This window comes from Nomascus leucogenys, chromosome 1a (genome assembly GCF_006542625.1).
Source record: "Nomascus leucogenys isolate Asia chromosome 1a, Asia_NLE_v1, whole genome shotgun sequence".
NCBI lineage: Eukaryota > Metazoa > Chordata > Mammalia > Primates > Hylobatidae > Nomascus > Nomascus leucogenys.
Genome location: NC_044381.1, coordinates 58,951,826 through 58,970,304, shown reverse-complemented (window position 1 = coordinate 58,970,304; position 18,479 = coordinate 58,951,826). Strand labels below are relative to the sequence as shown.

Below are 18,479 nucleotides of genomic sequence, written 5' to 3'. Positions count from 1 at the left end.
AAAAAAAAAAAAAAAAGAAAAAAAAAAAACAAGGATATATCTTCCTTTCACTCTGGCTCTCTCTCCACGTCAACATAACCTGAAAGCTCACATTCCTTCTAACAAGATATCAGACTTTGGAAAAACAGGAGAATTTTAAAAATCTGCCTTGGATTTTAACCATAGTGACAAATAAATAAAAAGTACTCCCAATTTTCAGGTGATGTGGATAAAAGTCATTGGTAATGGAAAGAGAAGAAACTGAGGCATAAATGTTTGTTAAAGTTGGAAGGTTTTGGTAACTAATGAGAAATCAAATACTTTAAGTTTGACCTAACTCACAGTTCAGTGAGAACACCATGAGCAAAACATGACCAAGAGTATAGAACAGGGAGGGGAGCCACCTGACTGCCGAGAACAATGCAGACTCACAAAAGCAGCAAGAGAGTGTCGGAACTATCACTGATACCAAAAACAATGGAAATCACATATTAGTCCTCCAATAAGGATAACACAACCACAAAGGTCTTTATTTCCAGCTGGTATCATCATCATAGGCACCACCATGTTATCGTGGTAAGCTGAAGTTCTGATTAGAAGCATTGCATGTCTCTGATTCATGGCTTTTTATTAGCAAATATCACCTAACTGGTGGATCAAGTCTTTTAAAACATAAAGTAAATTAAGGAAAAAAGTGTACGAGTGTGGTTTGTTGATGAACTTGTTCAAATCAAGGTAAAGAAGATAGGTAATTAACAAAACAATCCAAATCTGCATTTTACAAAGCAAAATTCAGTGACTTCTCCAACACAAAGCTAAGGCAATATACAAAGACACATTCACACCTTCTTAATTAGGTTACCTGTTTCACATCTTGGACAAGATGATGCAAGAGTGTATTAGTAGGTCCTTGTTTCTGAAATAAAGAACAAAAGGAAGAATTATTCTCTTTAATTACCATGTGCTGGGGGGTACAACCTTTACTTCAGAATGCATAAGTAACTCAGAATACTGAAAATTTTGTTCAACATTTTCAGTAACAAAGCTTAAGCCAATTAATTGTAAAGAAGGTGTTTTCGAAGAGAAGATGTAATTATATGAAATATTTTTCAAAGCAAGATGCAAATATGTAGATAGTAAAGACTTTACATGATAAGAGACAGAAATTAATCTTAGGTAATTTATTACTATACTTTATCATACAATTACAAATCCTATCACACGAGCACATTCCAGCAACAAATATTTATTGAAAACTTACTATATTCAATCAGGGATTCAATGACAAATACAAGCACTATTTTCCTGGAGTGTTTACAATAATAGAAAAGAGTGGCTACTTTCACTAAAAAATAACCAACAATATGTGTAGGCTCAAAAAGAGTTACAAATAATTGGTACTCTAGGAACAAATCACTGTGAACTAACTGTAGTAATCAAGAAGACAAGGCTTGAATAAATCATTGAAGAAAGAATAAGATTTAAAGGACAAGGAAGGCTATTTCAAGAAGTGTGCATGGTTTCAGCAATTGGTGTTTTCAGTGTGTAAGCCAGGCTAGTTTCAACAAAGGGTTTACATGGGAAAGGTACAGGAACGGTATTTTAATAGTGGCCTTAGGTTGAGATATTTCCAATAACTCAATAAAAGGTAATTTGTTCTTATTCACATTTTAGTCTTTAACTATGTTCTTACTAGGATAAAATAGAATTGGTAAGAATGTTTCTCCATTGGTTGAAGAGTCTATCTATAAACTATCTTTGTACAAGAACATTCAAGGAGATAAATAAGTCTTAAGCTGATCAATAAATAATTACCAGGCAAGGTGTCAGACCCCTGGCAACAGAAAGTGACTGGCTTGCAGGTAGTAAGAAGAATTTACTGACAACAGTATAGGTTTTGAATAAGGAACGTTTTATTAGAAGGAAAGAACGCTGGAGAAGAGTGCAGAAGGGAGCTTCAGCAAGAGAGAACTGAGCTTACAGCAGTGGATTTTCCTCAGGAGTATTTATGGACCTTAAAGTGGGAGCTTAAGGGTAATTTGAACCATGTTAGCCATGTAGGTCATGATAAATTATTGCATTTGTAGATATTTTGGTGCCTTCATGTCAGGAAGGGTTGCACAATGAGTTTTAACATGCACGCATTTTGAAGATGTACAGAAATTCCAGTTACTTATAAATGTTGGGGAAAGAAGCCTGGAACTAGATCCAGCTTCAGATAATAGGGAAGTCCAATTACTTCTAACTTCCTCAGATAAGGAGCTTTGCTTCTGCATGGTCTGCTTGATGATCTTTGCTCTTCTCAAATCTGGAGGGAAATGACTGATGAAATGTTCCATACTCACTGTATTATAGAGCTCTTCCAGTCGAGGGATGGTAAGAAAGCGATGGAGGTTCACTCCATAGTCTATTAAGAGCTTCACAAAATCCACCCGATCCATTACTAAAGCATCTAACATTGCTTGTTCCAGGGCATCAGGCTTCAGAAGCACAAATAAGAAATGCAAAGACAATTAAGAAAGTAGAAATAACTAAAGAATTACATGTTTTTGAACTCAAAATTACACAAACACAATAATTTTAAAATAAAATCCTGCCATCAGTGGGTACAGAAGAAAAAAATTTAAATACAGTCTTATTAGGCCAGGCTCAGTGGTGCACACCTGTAATCCTAGCACTCTTGGAGGCTGAGGCAGGTGGATTGCTTGAGTTTAGGTGTTCCAAACCAGCCTTGGCAACATGGCAAAACCCTGTCTCTACCAAAAATACAAAAATTAACCAGTCATAGTGACATGCACCTGTGGTCCCAGCTAATCGGGAGGCTGAGGTGGGAGGACCAGCTGAGCCCAAGGGGTCAAGGCTGCAGTGAGCCATGAATGCACCACTACACTCCAGCCTGGGCAACAGGGCAAGACCCTGTCTTGAATGAATGAATGAATAAATAAATAAATAAATAGTCTTACTAAGAAATGTGCAGGACTTAAGTGAAGGTACCTTGAATAAATCAAAGAACATCCCCTGTACTTGGATGGGAAAACTGATTATTGTAAAGATCTCAAAGCTTCCCAAATGAATGTACAGGTATAATGCAATTCTGATAGACATTCAAGGTTTCTTCTTCTTCTTTTGTTTTTGTTACTTGTCATGTGTCCATTTAAACTCTACCTGGCTTCTGGGTACAAATGGCAAATTGAACACGCTCATCTAATTTTTCTCCCACTCAAAACTTCATTGAAACTACAGTAAAGGGATTTTTGTTATGAAATAAATCTACAAGGACAAGGAGGACAAGAGTGGAGACAACAGTGCAACATTTTGGAAGCTGGAAAGCAGATGGTCAAGTTGTAATTGACTGAGCAGTCACCAGAAAGCCAAATAGTAGAAGTGGAAAATGTCAAGAGACAAACAGATTTATACTACAGAATTCCAACAGCAACAAAATACATGTATACATGCTGAATCCCTAACGTTGGGGTCTTTCCAGTCATCTTTCCCCTTTGAGTCCCATAACACTAGCAACAAGGCTTACACCTTCCAGTCAGGGAACTAGAGGATTCTTTTCTGGTAATGTCACCAATACAAAAGAAAAGACATGAATATGTTGGTATCTGGGGGCCCCTGAACTAGTGGCAGTCAGATCACCCTACTGTGAAACTCAAACCTATAGGCAACCTCCAACTGCAGGCTCAGAATTTCCAAAGAGCTTTTTATCCCCTACACTTAAACAAAAAGACCAAAACAAACAGATCGAAAAACATCAACCAGCAGGAAGCAGATAATGCAAGAAGAAGAAAACTTCAAAAGAGCTCTCATTCATATCCTCAAAAAGGTAAAAGAAGATATTGTATTCTGGGCTGGGCACAGAGGCTTACGCCTATAATCCCAGCACTTTGGGAGGCTGAGGCAGGCATATCACCTGAGGTCAGGAGTTCAAAACCAGCCTGGCCAACATGGTAAAACTCCATCTCTACTAAAAATACAAAAATTAGCCAGGTGTGGTGGCAGGAACCTGTAATCCCAGCTACTCGGGAAGCTGAGGCAGGATAATTGCTTGAATCTGGGAGGTGGACATTGCAATAAGCCAAGATTGCACCACTGCACTCCAGCCTGAGCCACAGAGTGAGACTCCATCTCAAAAAAAAAGAAAATATTGGATTCTGGATGCTAATGAAAAACATAGGGGAGGGTGCAATCAGGGAGCAAGTTTGCTGTCACAAATTAATAGACTGCCAGGCATAGAAAGACAAATTTACATGTGCTCAATAATTTGTAGGAGCTGAAAATTAAAACAATTGAATCCATGGAGATGGAGAGCAGAAGGATGGTTACCGGAAGCTGGGAAGAGTACTGAGGCTGATAAGGGGGATAATTAATGGGTACCAAAAAATAGTTAGAAAGAATAAGATCTAGTATGTGATAGCACAACAGAATGACTATAGTCAATAATAATTTAATTGTACATTTTAAAATAATTAAGGATTATAATTGGATTGTTTGCAACACAAAGGATAAATGCTTGAGGGGATGGATACCTCATTTACCTTGATGTGATTATTACACATTGTATGCCTGTATCAAAACATCCCAGACACCCCATAAATATACACACCCACTATGAGCACACAAAAATTAAAAACTAAAAAAAAGAAGAAATTAATAGATTCATAGTATGCTACCAGAAAAGAAAAGCTTCGTAGAAGGCTTGAAAATTAAAGTTGAGGCTCAGCCTGTAATCCCAGCACTTTGGGAGGCTGAGGCAGGTGGATTGCTTGAGCCTAGGAGTTCGAGACCAGCCTGGCCAACATGGCAAACCCCCGTCTCTACTAAAGACACAAAAATTAGCCTGGCGTAGTGGCACACACCTGTGGTCCCAGCTACTCAGGAGGTTGAGGTGGGAGGATTGCTTGTGTGTGGGAGGTGGAGGTTGAAGTGAGCCGAGATCATGCCACTGCACTCCAGTATAGGTGACAGAGTGAGACCCTATCTCAAAAATAAATAAATAAATAAATAAATTATTAAAATTAAAATAAGAAAATAAAGTCAAGCAAAGCTACCAAAGGAAAGATAGGGAACATGGGAGGAAAAAGATAAGAATATTAGAGGAGCAGTCCATAAGGTCCAATATTCAAATAATAGGAATTACAAAAGAGAACAAAGGTGGGGGGTGTTATGGAACAGAACGGAATGGAATGCAATGAAAACATAATGATTGCCAAGTTGAAATCATGTGCCCAACAAAATGGATACACAGACTCACAAAAACACATAACACTGGAAAAGAAGGATTTTTTTAACTTCCAGATAGGAAAAAATAATGGTGACAAAGAATCTGAAAACAAAAAAAAAAGTGTTTACTTCTCAATAGAAATTCTGGGTGCTGGAAGCTAGGCATTCAGATTTCTGTAGGAAAAAATAGTTTAAATCATGAATTAAAATACACCCAAACATGTAAGTCCTCAAAATATGTATCTCTCATACTCCCTTTCTCAGGAACTTACTGAAACATGTATACCGTCAAAACAAATGAGTAAACAAAGAGGAAGACAAGGGACATAGAAGACATGCCCTCTAACATGGGAAAGAGGCAAGGGAACCCCCAAGATGATGAGGGTGTGTGCCGGGATGACAGCTGTGCACCAGGAGGAGAAGGCAACTGGTCCACATTGCAGCCGTGAGGCCCACAAGACAGAAGTGTTGAAAAATTTCTGAAACTGATGAACCAAAATACAGCAATATGACATTATTTAGAAATACGGAGATTTATAAGTGTTAGAAAAATCAAAAACGTCTTAAGTACTAGCTCTTGTGATTAGCAGGGCAGAAAACTACCATCTTTTAAAATTGCCTTTTAATATCATTTGATATTTTAAACAATGTGCATGTATTAGCTTAGCCCAAAAATAATACACCTGTAATATAGCCACAACTATAATCTTTTAAAATGAATGTTAATAGTGATTATCATTAGTATTATGGGTAATCTTTCTTCTTTTTTATGTTTTCACTAATCTCTAATGTGAGCACTTACTACATTTTAAAGCAAAAAGTAAACTTGGAGTTTTAAATAACAAGATAGAAATCTACCCAAAAATAAATTAAAAATCGTACGCCAGGCACAGTGGTTCATGCCTGTAATTCTGGCACTTTGGGAAACCAAGGTAGCAAGATCATTTGAGGCCAGGAGTTCAAGACCAGCCTGGGCAATATATCAAGTCGTTGTCTCAAATAATAAAATAAAATACATTTTCCAAAGAAATTAGTTGGGCATTGTGGCACGCGCCTGTGGTCCCAGATACTCAGGAGGCTGATGGGGGAGGATTAACTGACCCCAGGAGTTAAAGGTTACAGTGAGCTATGATTGTACCATTGCATGACATCCTGGGCAACAGAGTGAGACCTTGTGTCTAAAAATAAAATAACATACACAAAATAAAATAAAATAAAAACCTTCCATTCTGTCTTTCCCTCAACTTCCCTTTTCAGCTTCAGTTAGATTGCAGAGCCAGGAAAAAAAAAAAAAAAGATGGTTTTCAGGAAGGCAAAGTCAATGGGAAAAGTGTCTTAGTTATCCCAGCTACAGAGATGCTACCCCACACTTCTACCAAACCAATCAATATCTCCTCTCATTTTCTCTTTTGCCCCTTCCTAACAGACCATCACACAAAATATTTTTTCCAAATAACTTCATTTTCACTATACCTTCCAGTGTTGTTCATAAATTAGGATGTGTTTCTTGGCAATGTCCACCCTGTCCCAAGCCATTGCCAGATTTAATTGCTCTGACGCTGATAAATTTGTGCCTAGGGTAAAAGAAAGGAACGATCATATATTCTTTTCAAGATATCTACGCAAGAAGCACAAAGTACTGTGGAACATGAGAAGCGTAAGTGAGGAACAATTGCAACCCCATCCAGATACTCACCCTTCAGCAAAGCTGTTAGGATTGCTAAGTCAAGGTCTTGCTGCTCTTCAGAGTCAGCATCAAATATGGTAATCTACAACAGTGAAAAACAGAGAGCCATACATTTGGGGAACTACCAAATAAATGCTTTCAAAGAGTACCCACAAAATTCAGACTGGAGCTAATGAATTGAGGAAAACATTCATCTTTAAAACCTTTTTTCACTTATAGGAGAGAAAACTTTTAAATACGGTAACAAAGAATTATGGGCACTTGGGGGAAACAAAACTAAAAATTCCACATATACAGAGGAAACATGAAGAAATGTTATTACATGAATTTACTATGTACATGCTACAACAAAAAGAACCTCGATGTTAATTTCTGATGTAAATAAAATCATGTCTCCTTTCAAAGAGACAACGAATGAAATCCTTCATTCACCTAGCCTTGGAAACTAAGACTTTTGCTTTTTTTTCTCTTTTCTTAATTTTTTTGTAGAAACAAGGTCTCACTATATTGCCCAGGCTGGTCTTGAATTCCTGGGCTCAGGTGATCCTCCGGTCTCAGCCTCCCAAAGTGCTGGGATTACAGGCGAGTCACCATGCCCAGGCAGACTTGCTTTTTCATGAGAAATGAATCCTCAAGGGTTTGTCATAAAATAACTGAGGTAATTACAGTGGACCCAATGAGCAAGTACCCTGGGCAACACAGACGGTCTTTGACTCTTTTAAAGGCAAGTAAGTTCGTTACTTATGGTTCCAAAGGGTCACCTGGGGGCCCTTGAGGCACTTGCTCACCTGTTCCCACCCTGTGGTGTGTGCTTTCATTTTCAATAAATCTCTGCTTTTGTTGCTTCAAAAAAAGGAGGAGGGGAGTCACCTGCTATTAATGACTATATCTCAGTCTTTTTAAATTAAAATACATTTCATATAGTAGAAGGAGCTATTTTAATGAAAAAGCCAAGATTGGCAAGACCTAGTTCCAAGTATGCCACTAACAAGCTAGTCCTAGGTAAATATCTTGAGGCTGCTGAATCTCAGGCTCCTCATCCATAAAATGAGAGGAACCTGCTGAATAATCTCTAAGGTATCATAAAGATAAAAAACTATGCTTCTATAACTTCACACATCGTTTCCTTTCACCTGACACGCCCTCTATGTGCATGAATAAAATCAGCACTCAATTGTACAACCCAATTCCTATCATCTGCAAGCCCTTTGCTGCCTTCTCTTGTCCCTCTTGGTCATTACATTGCTTATTAATTATTCTGCTTGATGGCAGGAAGAGGCAAACATAAGGGCAATCTCTTTTACCTGTCCTTTTCTTAACTTACTGATTACTGTGGCAAATAGAAAGTGTAATAGACTAAGAAGATTTCAACTCTTCTGAAACTCAAGTTTCAGATTTATCATTTCTTTTTTTTTTTTTTTTTTTTGAGACAGGGTTTTGCTCTTGTTGCCCAGGCTGGAGTGCAATGGTGCGATCTCGGCTCACTGCAACCTCTGCCTCCCGGGTTCAAGTGATTCTCCTGCCTAAGCCTCCCAAGTAGCTGGGATTATAGGCACCCGCCACCATGCCTGGCTAATTTTTGCATTTTTGGCAGAGACAGGGTTTCACCATGTTGGCCAGGCTGGTCTCTAACTCCTGATCTCAGGTGATCCACCCACTTCGGCCTCCCAAAGTGCTGGGATTATAGGCATGAGCCAACACATCCGAGCATATCTGTCATTTCTTAACTGCATGACTGCAAACCCCTTAAATTCTCTAGCCTTCTGCTTCATCATTTCCAAACTGGAAATAACCACTGCCATACTGAACTCACTCACAGGTCTATTTCAAATGAAAAGAATGTGTTTAGAAGCACACTGCTAATTAGAAACATGGTTGCTATTATTGTTGTTATTGGGCCAACTAAAACCCCAAAGAGTTTTCCACATAGATTTTGTCATGCTTCCTCTAGCCAGAACATTTCAGCTGGTTTTTTTTTTTTTTTTTTGAGGGCAGGTAATTAAATATTACCAAAATTCCTATACAATTTGGTCCAGCCTTCAGATTCTAGAAAGATCACCTTGAATCATGACATATCTGTATATTTACTGTAATCGTCAGCTTCATATCATCTGAGTCACTGATATTAATTGATAATTCGGCCGGGCACAGTGGTTTACACCTGCAATCCCAGCACTTTGTGAGGCTGAGACAGGCAGATTGCTTGAGGCCAGGAGTTCGAGACCAGCTTGGCCAACATGGTGAAACCCCATCTCTACGAAAAAATACAAAAATTAGCCAGGCATGGTGGCATGCACCTGTAGTCCAAGCTACTGAGGAGGCTGAGGCATGAGAATCACTTAAGCCTAGGAGGTGGAGGTTGCAGCAAGCCAAGAGCTCATCTCACCACTGCACTCCAGCCTAGGTGACAGACTGAGGCCCTGTCTCAAAAAAAAAAAAAAAAGAATTGATAATTCATATCATCCAAGTCATTTTGTTCATAGGCTGGCCATGGTGGCTCATGCCTATAATCCCAGCACTTTGGGAGGCCAAGGCAAGAGGATTACTTCAGCCCAGGAATTCAAGGCTGCAGTGAGCTACAACTGCACCACTGCACTCCAGCCTGGGCAAAAGAGCAAGACCTTGTCTTTACCAAATAAATTAATTAATTAAATAAATTAATCTTTTTATCACAGTACCCTAAAACACTAAAAACTTTTCCTGAGTCTACATTATGGTAATAGCCCATAGTTTGTGGGCTCCATTTTTTATCCCAGAGTTTATTCTCACTTTTCCCATTGTCCAGTACATTCCCAATTATTTCCTGCAGGATTTACTCAGGATGCTGTGAGGCAGTCATGTAACTCAGCACCATGAAGCTGTGTTCATTGAAGACACGGAGCTGTTCCTTTACCCTCTGAAAATACTTCTGCATAATTTTTGCTAAATCTGATAACCTTTCTGGAACACTGTTATACTAAGTGCTTTTTCTGTAGTAGAGTCTAGTATTTGAAGTATGGGGAGTGCGGACAGCAGTGACAGTAAGAAGTCAAGTTTACTCAACTAAGAATCAAATTCTGTAGAGCTAGATACACTCAAAATCAAAATGAAAAATCCATATTTTTTATTTTTAATTATTTTAATTTTAAAAAATTTTACTTTAAGTTCTGGGTTACATGTGCAGGATGTGCAGGTTTGTTACACAGGTAAATGTTTGCCATGGTGGTTTGCTGCACCTATCAACCCATCACTTAGGTATTAAGACCTGCATGCATTAGCTATTTATCCTGATTTTCTCCCTCCCCCTTCCCCCCTGACAGGCCCCTGTATGTTGTTCCCCTTCCTGTGTCCATCATGTTTTTTTTTAATTGTGAAAATAAATATTACAATTTTTATAAATGAGCAGTTCTTAAGTCAGTTGAATCATCAACTTGTCATACTCACACAATCCCCATGAACCATACACTCCATTAGAATTTGGAGAAGGTGCTTGGACTGTTTAAGACTAAAGTTGAAAGTGTTCTGAATCATGCAGATGATCTCCTCTTTCACCTGAGGTCGCAGCATTCTGGAAGAGAAATAAATGGTCTTGACACAACCCAGAGAGGGGAATGAGCCGACAACATCAGTACAAGAAAACACCCCATCAGCTCCCCAGACTGAAAACGTGTCTATGGACAATTCTACCAGGACAGCAAATGAGGGGGAGCAAATGGAAGCAGGAGCTCAAGAAGAAGGCTGAATTTGAAAGTGGGAATGGAGCCAGGCATGGTGGCTCACACCTGTAATCCCAGCACTTTGGGAGGCCCAGGTGGAGGATCACTTGAGGCCAGGAGTTCGAGGCCAGCCTGGGCAACATAGCAAGACGCTGCCTCCATTTTTACATTTATAAAAGAAGAAAGAAAGTGAGAATGGGTTGATCTGCCACATCCTGAAAAGAATATACTCTGAAGTGGAGTTCTGAAGCTGGTAGATTTCCAGAGGGCTGGGAATCTCCAGAAATTATAGGTATTATATTCTCTAAAGGATCTGAAACCCTAAAAGGTTTAATAACCACACATCCAGGGTGATTTTAGAAAAGGGAGAGGAGTGAAAGCAGAGGGAGATGGTAGAGGGCGGAAGTGGAGGCAGGAGGGATGAACAGGGAGAGCAATCATAAGCAAAGGCACTCCCGAGAGCTGTTACAGCGTAAGCAGTGAATAATTGTTTACTAAATAAATTAGTGGGGTCAACATTTTAGTTCTTAGGCACTGTACTTATTTATACAGTAGAAGTATCATGCTTCTGAAATTGGAAGAATCACACTGGCTAGAGGGATGGCAAGAGAAAAATTATCTTCTTATTTGAAAAGGGGAAAGAATTAAAGCCTGAAATAAGCACAACATATGCTATGAAAATGTCAGGATATAGACCTTCCCAATTTCTGCTATTTCCATTAAAGGCAAATGAATTTGAAGGTGCTCTGGGCCCAACACTGGCCACCTCCCTTACAAGGTCCTTACAGCTGTAATGGCCAATTGCTCAAGCCACACCACCCTCACTCCCCATGCAAACACCTTTTCCCCAAAGTTCAAGCAAGACTCAAGCTTTCCTTTAAAGGCAGGCCATTCTTCAGCTAAGAAAATAGCAACTCTCATGGATGAAGGGCATTTTGATGTTGAACAACAAACACAAAGTCACTGAGAAATGAAATCCAGTCTCAACTTCTATAATCCAAGAATATCTGGCCCACATAAATGCACAGTCAAAATAACTAAAATGGAGGAATAAATAGCCCCTATAGTTTCAAAAAAGAAGAGCCAACAACTCACCCTTCATCTGCCAGGTGTTTGTGTGTGAAGGCCAGGAGGTCGGCCGCCCTGCCTGTGCCCTCACACACCACCACCGGGTCCTTGTCCTTGACAGTCTCCCACACTGACAGGATGACGTTGGGACCGCCTTCCACCACCAGCCCCACCACCGGCACGCCTTGTCTTGAGCCTATTCCAGACCACAAACAATACCACACTGTTAGAGAATCCCTAGATCAGCCAGTCGGCCATTTTGACTTCCAGACACAAGTCTCTCAATTACCACCTATGTTCATTCCTCGCACTGGCCCCTCCCTCATTTTACCCTGGTTTGCTTAGATCAAGACCAAGCCAGAAACTTGGACTTCAAATAAAATGTGGCATAAATATGGTGACAGCATCTTCAAGCTTTTACCAGGTAAAAAGGCTTTCAACAATTTTTTTAAAAAATAAGTATTCCTTAAGAAATAAGTATTCCATCATGGGAAACTCCCAAAGTATCTAAAAGTAAACAGAACAATATAATAGATCCCAATGTGTTCATCACTCATCTCCAAAAATGAGCAACCTTAACCAGTTCAATAAACATTTTAATTATTACTTATTTATTTATTTTATATAAGACAAGGTCTCACTCTGTCACCTAGGCTGGAATGCAGTGGTGTGATCACAGCTCACTGCAGCCTCAACTTACCGGGCTCAGGCAATCCTCCTGTCTCAGCCTCCTGAGTAGATGGGACCACAGGTATGTACCACCACACCTAGCTTTTTTTTTTTTTTTTCAGTTATTTATAGAGATGGGGTCTCCCTGTGTTGCTCAGGCCGATCTCAAGCTCCTTGTCTCAAGTGATCTTCCTGCCTCAGCCTCCCAAAGTCTTGGAATTACAGGTGTGAGCCACCACACCTAGACTCTATAAACTTTTAATGGTGGTTATTTCTAGGAACAAGGTAGGATGACAACCTTCAAAGACTTTTTTGCATTGCCGTTTATTTCATTTTTTATTGTTTGCATTTTTTATCATGACTATATATTACCTTTTTTTCTTGCAGACTATGTGACCCAAGCCTATATATATATTACTTTATTAAAGTAAGGGAGAAAGAACAGAAAGGAATAACTGCAGTCATTCTTTTAAAAAAGATGTAAGCAAAAAAGCTTACAGAATAATATGCACAGTATTATCCTATGTATATTTTTAAAACAATATACATATATACGTATTTTATATGTATATATGCACATACCTGTATGTATAGCATGTTATATAAATGACCAGAAAATTCTGGAAGGATACACATCACACTATGAACAGTGGAAAAGAGAAGGGAAGGTTTAGGAAAATATTGAAAAGGGACCTTGACTATTTATTCTATAGATTTTTTATTTGCTTTATGTTTTCACACCACACATATATTGATATACTACATTTAAATCACTATATTTTATTTTATTTTCCAAAAGAAGAAAATTTGGCAAGCAATGCCACACTCACCCCTGAGCAAAAGAGGACTTTACTCTGGGCCCCATGTTTTCAGGGGCACACACTGGCCTTCCTCTGGCCACACCCCTGCCCTCATGGTGAGATATCTACAGGGTCAAGGGTCAGGGGAAGCCTGTGCTCCCTCCCCAGCTTACTAGGATGCCCAAGGAACACCATGTTGCCCAGTACTTCCAAAAATCCAAGGTTTCCAAACTCAAGTCTGGCCTTCCAGCTATATGTGTCAAGATAAAAGGCTAGGACATATTTTATACAGTTATCTAGATTTAAGGCATTTAAATATCTAGACATACAGTATGTGGTCTTCTATGTGTATCCTGTGTCAGGCTCTCAAATGTTAGGGATGGGTCAGTTAGCAACCATCCAAAAACTTCACTCCATCAGTTTAGTTGCTTTGACATTCTACTCCTTTTCCATACACCTCCACCTCATTATTTTCTCCATATCACTAAAAAGCATATCTATGATGTACCAACTAATAGACATAGGGTTTCTCTAAATAGATAGTCTTATAAAAGCCAAATGAAGTGGCAAAAATAGTATAAGGCACAAAAGTAATAGAAAAAAATTTCGATTAATATTTTATTGATTTTGGAATAAAAACACTTGTAAGTGAATTTTTTGTATCTTGTGTAATAAAATGTTATTCAGCCACTAAAATGTACTAAATTATACTCATTAACATGGAAATAGGACCGTGTTTAGTGGGGCAGGGGAAAAACTACCATAGAAGCATTATGAAATCACCCCAGTTTTTGCTTAAAAGATGTTGCTTGTGTGTGTGTGCGTCTGCATGTGTGTGTAGAAAATTTGTGAAAATATACATATGAGAAGGTTAAGAATGGTTAGTTTTGATAGTGAGATTATGGAAAACTGTCCCTTTCTTCTGTTATATGCTTTCTTTGCGTTACCTGAATGTGGAAGTATATAATACTTTTACCATCCGAAAAAGAAAAAGAAATTAATATGGGCATTTTTGTGGAAGAGGAAGAGAATTCAATTTCTGTTAGATACACTTTTTTTTTTTTTATGGAGTCTCACTTTGTTGCCCAGGCTGGAGTGCAGTGGCACCATCTTAGCTCACTGCAACCTCTGCCTCCTGGGTTCAAGTGATTCTCCTGCCTCAGCCTCCTGAGTAGCTGGGATTGCAGGCACACGCCACCATGCCTGGCTACTTTTTTGTATTTTTAGTAGAGACGGGGTTTCACCATGTTGGCCAGGCTGGTCTTGAACTCCTGACCTCAGGTGATCCAACCACCTCAGCCTCCCAAAGTGCCAGGACTACAGGCATGAGCCACCACGCCTGGCCCACTTTTCTTGAAGTAATAACTTATTCCCACAAAATCAAATATATTTATGGCTTTTTCCGAAAAAAAAAAATCTTACTGATACACTAATACAAATTGGTTTAAAAAGAAAAAAATGTAAAATTCTTGCTGAGAAATCTCAGTAGAGAGCTGCTTCTACTGTAAGGTCCCAGGGTGAGGCAGGAATACAATATTAGACCTCCAAATTAGAAGTTCCTAGAACAGACATTACGGGAAAGAGCACTCTTCTCCCTTGAGACTTGGATTATGAAAATATACAGAGGCATCAGAGCCTATGTTTCCTATCTTGAAATCACATCCTTAGAGTCTTACAAAACAGAAGCTAACATTGGCCACATTTCAAATGGCTGAAAGCCAGGGATTCCTACAGCAACTTATAATGTGAGTCTTTTTTTTTTTTTTTTTTTAAGTATTCTCTGCCAACAACACGGGTTTGCCAGAGTCGCCAACAAGACTGGCTGAAAAGCAATAAAATAAATCAACCACAGGCTGGGCACAGTGGCTCACACCTGTAATTCCAGCACTTTGGGAGGCCAAGGCAGGTGGATTACTTGAGGTCAGGAGTTTGAGACCAGCCTGGCTAACATGGTAAAATCCCATCACTACTAAAAATAGAAAAAAATTAGCCGGGTGTGGTGGCAGGCACCTGTAATCCCAGCTACTCAGGAGGCTGGGGCAGGAGAATTGTTTGAACCAGGGAAGCAGAGGTTGCAGTGAACTGAGATCATGCCACTGCACTCCAGCCTGGGTGACAGAGCGAGACTCAGTCTCCAGAAAAAACAAAAAAGTCAAATAAATCAACCACTATTTAAGTATTTTCATGCCATCAAAAATAAATCCCTTTTTGATCATATCAACAACAAATACAAATACGGTAGCCAACCTCCCTCATAAGTATTAGGTATGAAGATCAGCTTGATACATAAGAATTTTGAGTTTCTTGAGGGCATATCTTCTCTTTCTTCGGTGTGTATGGGCATGTGTGTGTATGTGTGTGTGTGTGTGTGTGTCTGTGTGTGTGTATAGGTGGCTTCTTGTTTTTGCTGTTTTTATATGGGTTCTCCTTAGAATAACAAATGTTACCAGTCCACTGGAATTGACTCCACAGTCAGCAAAAGCCTCTAGATAAATCCTAGGTTTCAAGGTCTTTGAAAGTAGAAATGTCATCTGCTACTATAAGCAAGCTCAGGGTTGTTGCATTCATACTAAAATGGGCAATCAGCAGGGAGTAAGAAAGACAAAGACTCTCATACCTCCCATGGAACATACATTATAGCGCTGCACAGAACCCCACGCAATTTAGGTGGTGGGCAAAGGTCAACAGAGGCAACGGGACATTTCAGGTAATATTTCAGGCCCCTCATGGATCCCTCTCTATACGGATTCTTCTTCAAGGTCCTTCTCTGACCTCTCTTCCTTTCCTCTGTTCTGCTGGTCTCCCTTCTCCCAGCCATTCCTACCCCGCAGAAGACCACATACCTGATCCTCTCTCCCCTTTTCCTGTCCTGCATAAGCCTCAGAATCCTTATTCACACTAAGAGTTAAGCGAACGACCACAATTCCCAGAGTCCCTCCCCTCCTCCTACCCCACAACCATGAGATGATCACTGTACCAAAGGAGGGAAAAAGGAAGGAAAAAAACAGACATTTATGAAAGACATACCGTGCACCCAACACAATTCTAGACATCCCTAACATACATCTTCTCAATTAATTGTCACAACAGACGTTAGAAGTAGATAGTTCTTTCCATCTTATAATAAGAAAACAGTTTGACAGATGTTAATGCCATCTGGCCAAGGTCACAGGCACAAAATGACAGAGCTTCAATCTGTCTGACCTACTAGATTCTGCTGCCTCCAGGGATCAAGGCCAAAAACTAAATGGACTTCCAGCCTTTCATTTTTTCAGCCCAACACTCAAAGGCTGAAGAGGACTTGAGCCTCCTGAAGGCATTCCCACTCCCTGGCCCTTTGTCCTGAAGAAGTATTTTGTGGAAGATTTAATTTCAGCACAAGAGGCAGGGGTCCGCTTTCTGGTGCCTTGAACCAAAAGTCTCCAATTTTCCAGGCAGCACTCAGCCCTCTTGCTCTCTGTAAAAGATTCACATTTCCCTGCCCAGTGGTGCATGCTGATTCTGGCCCTCCCTTCTCCTTGCCCTCCTCCAGATAAAACTACCAAAATGGCCCTCTTGAAGCACCACTGTGAGCATGACACAGACTTGACACTTTCCAAGGTCCCTATTTCTTTTTCTTTTTTTTTTTTTTTTTGAGACAGAGTCCTGCTCTGTCACCCAGGCTGAAGTGCAGTGGTGCGATCTCAGCTCACTGTAACCTCTACCTCCCAGGTTCAAGCCATTCTCCTGCCTCAGCCTCCTGAGTAGCTGGGATTACAGGCATGCACAACCACACCTGGCTAATTTTTGTATTTTTAGCAGAGACGGGGTTTCACCATGTTGGCCAGGCTGGTCTCGACTACTGACTTCAGGTGATCCACCCGCCTCAGCCTCCCAACGTGCTGGGATTACAGGCGTGAGCCACCACACCCAGCCCCAAGGTCCCTATTTCTAAAACTCCTGTCTGGTCTTAACACCTTCCCCGCCTAGGGCCACCCCACCCACACATGAAATGTCATCTTCCCTGACCATCAAAGCTCACATCCCTAGTCCCCTCAAGCTAGTCTCTTTCATGCTCTTCAGCCACCCCCTTCCCACATGGGTATCTCCCCTCCTCTCTCCCTCCATCTATCCAACCCAAATGACTCTTTGAGGATCCACTGAAGTCTTCATCCCTCCGTCATCTCCCAAGCATTTCTTCCTCTCTCTCAACTGTCACCCACAAGTCTGCACTGTCTTATATCCTGCTTTCTTCTGGCTGCGGGTTCACTATGTTAACTTAATCCCTCCGGCTGCTCTAAGGCAGGGGCCAACTTGGGCCTCTCTATTCTGTGCAGGTGATAAGTGAGCACCTTGACCACGGTGAACCCACAGCCAGAAGAACACAGGATATCAGACGGTGCAGACTTGTGGTGACAGTTGAGAGAGAGGAAGAAATCTTTGGGGGGATCATGGAAGGATGAAGACTTTAGTGGATCCTCGAAGTGTCAATTGGGTTGGATAGATGGAGGGAGAGAGGAGGGGGGATACCCACGTGGGAAGGGCGGTGGCTGAAGATCATTAAGGAGGCTAGCTTGAGGGGACTAGGGGTGTGAGCTTTGATGGTCAGGGAAGACCATGAAAGATCTCAGCAGGCCTGCAACCAGACCGGGTGACTGAGCCCCTGTGATACTCACGGCAGTGTATTTTCTGCAGAGAGAGGTACTTCTCCAGGTTCCTTCTGAGCTTCATTTCATTTCCATACTTGCCCACGGTCCCGTCATCAGACAGGATGAAGTGTGAGTGCATGCTGTTGAGTGTCGTGAGCTTGCTGAGGGGGTTATCCAGAGTCTGGTACAGGCACACCACCTGAGAGACAGCAAGGACAAGGGAGGGTCAGAGCTCTAGATCCTTCCCCAGGCTCACCTGCTCCAAAGGCCTATCTTTATGTGCTAACAGAGTTCCTGTCTAGTTTAAAAAGTATTACTTGTGGCCAGGCATGGTGGCTCATGCCTGTAATCCCAGCACTTTGGGGGGCCAAGGTGGGCGGATCACAAGGTCAGGAGATAGAGACCATTCTTGCTAACACGGTGAAACCCCGTCTCTACTAAAAATATACAAAAAAATTGGCCAGGCATGGTGGCGGGTGCCTGTAGTCCCAGCTACTTGGGAGGCTGAGGCAGAATTGCTTGAACCTGGGGTTGCAGCGAGGTGAGATCGTGCCACAGCATTCCAGTGCAACAGAGTGAGACTCCGTCCCAAAAAGAAAAAAAAAAAAAGTATTACTTGCAATTTGGAGCAGTGCTTCTCAAACTATCTGCGGTATCAATTTTTTAAATTTCCCATGTTTTAATGGACCAATATGTGATCCTACTATGAATAACTAGTAAGCAGCTT

The 18,479-nt window shown here is 40.6% G+C and overlaps 1 protein-coding gene across 1 annotated transcript in view; it reads right to left on the bottom strand.

The window, feature by feature from the left end:
- Positions 1-18,479, bottom strand: part of TRPM6 (transient receptor potential cation channel subfamily M member 6) — a 117,988-nt gene that overhangs the window by 85,762 nt on the left and 13,747 nt on the right. The window contains exons 4-10 of the mRNA XM_030809828.1: positions 17,780-17,951; positions 11,683-11,851; positions 10,316-10,439; positions 6,902-6,974; positions 6,679-6,779; positions 2,325-2,459; positions 842-895 (exon numbers count right to left, since the gene is read on the bottom strand). Coding sequence (XP_030665688.1) covers positions 842-895; positions 2,325-2,459; positions 6,679-6,779; positions 6,902-6,974; positions 10,316-10,439; positions 11,683-11,851; positions 17,780-17,951 — 828 coding nt within the window. The remainder of the gene's footprint in view (positions 1-841; positions 896-2,324; positions 2,460-6,678; positions 6,780-6,901; positions 6,975-10,315; positions 10,440-11,682; positions 11,852-17,779; positions 17,952-18,479) is intronic.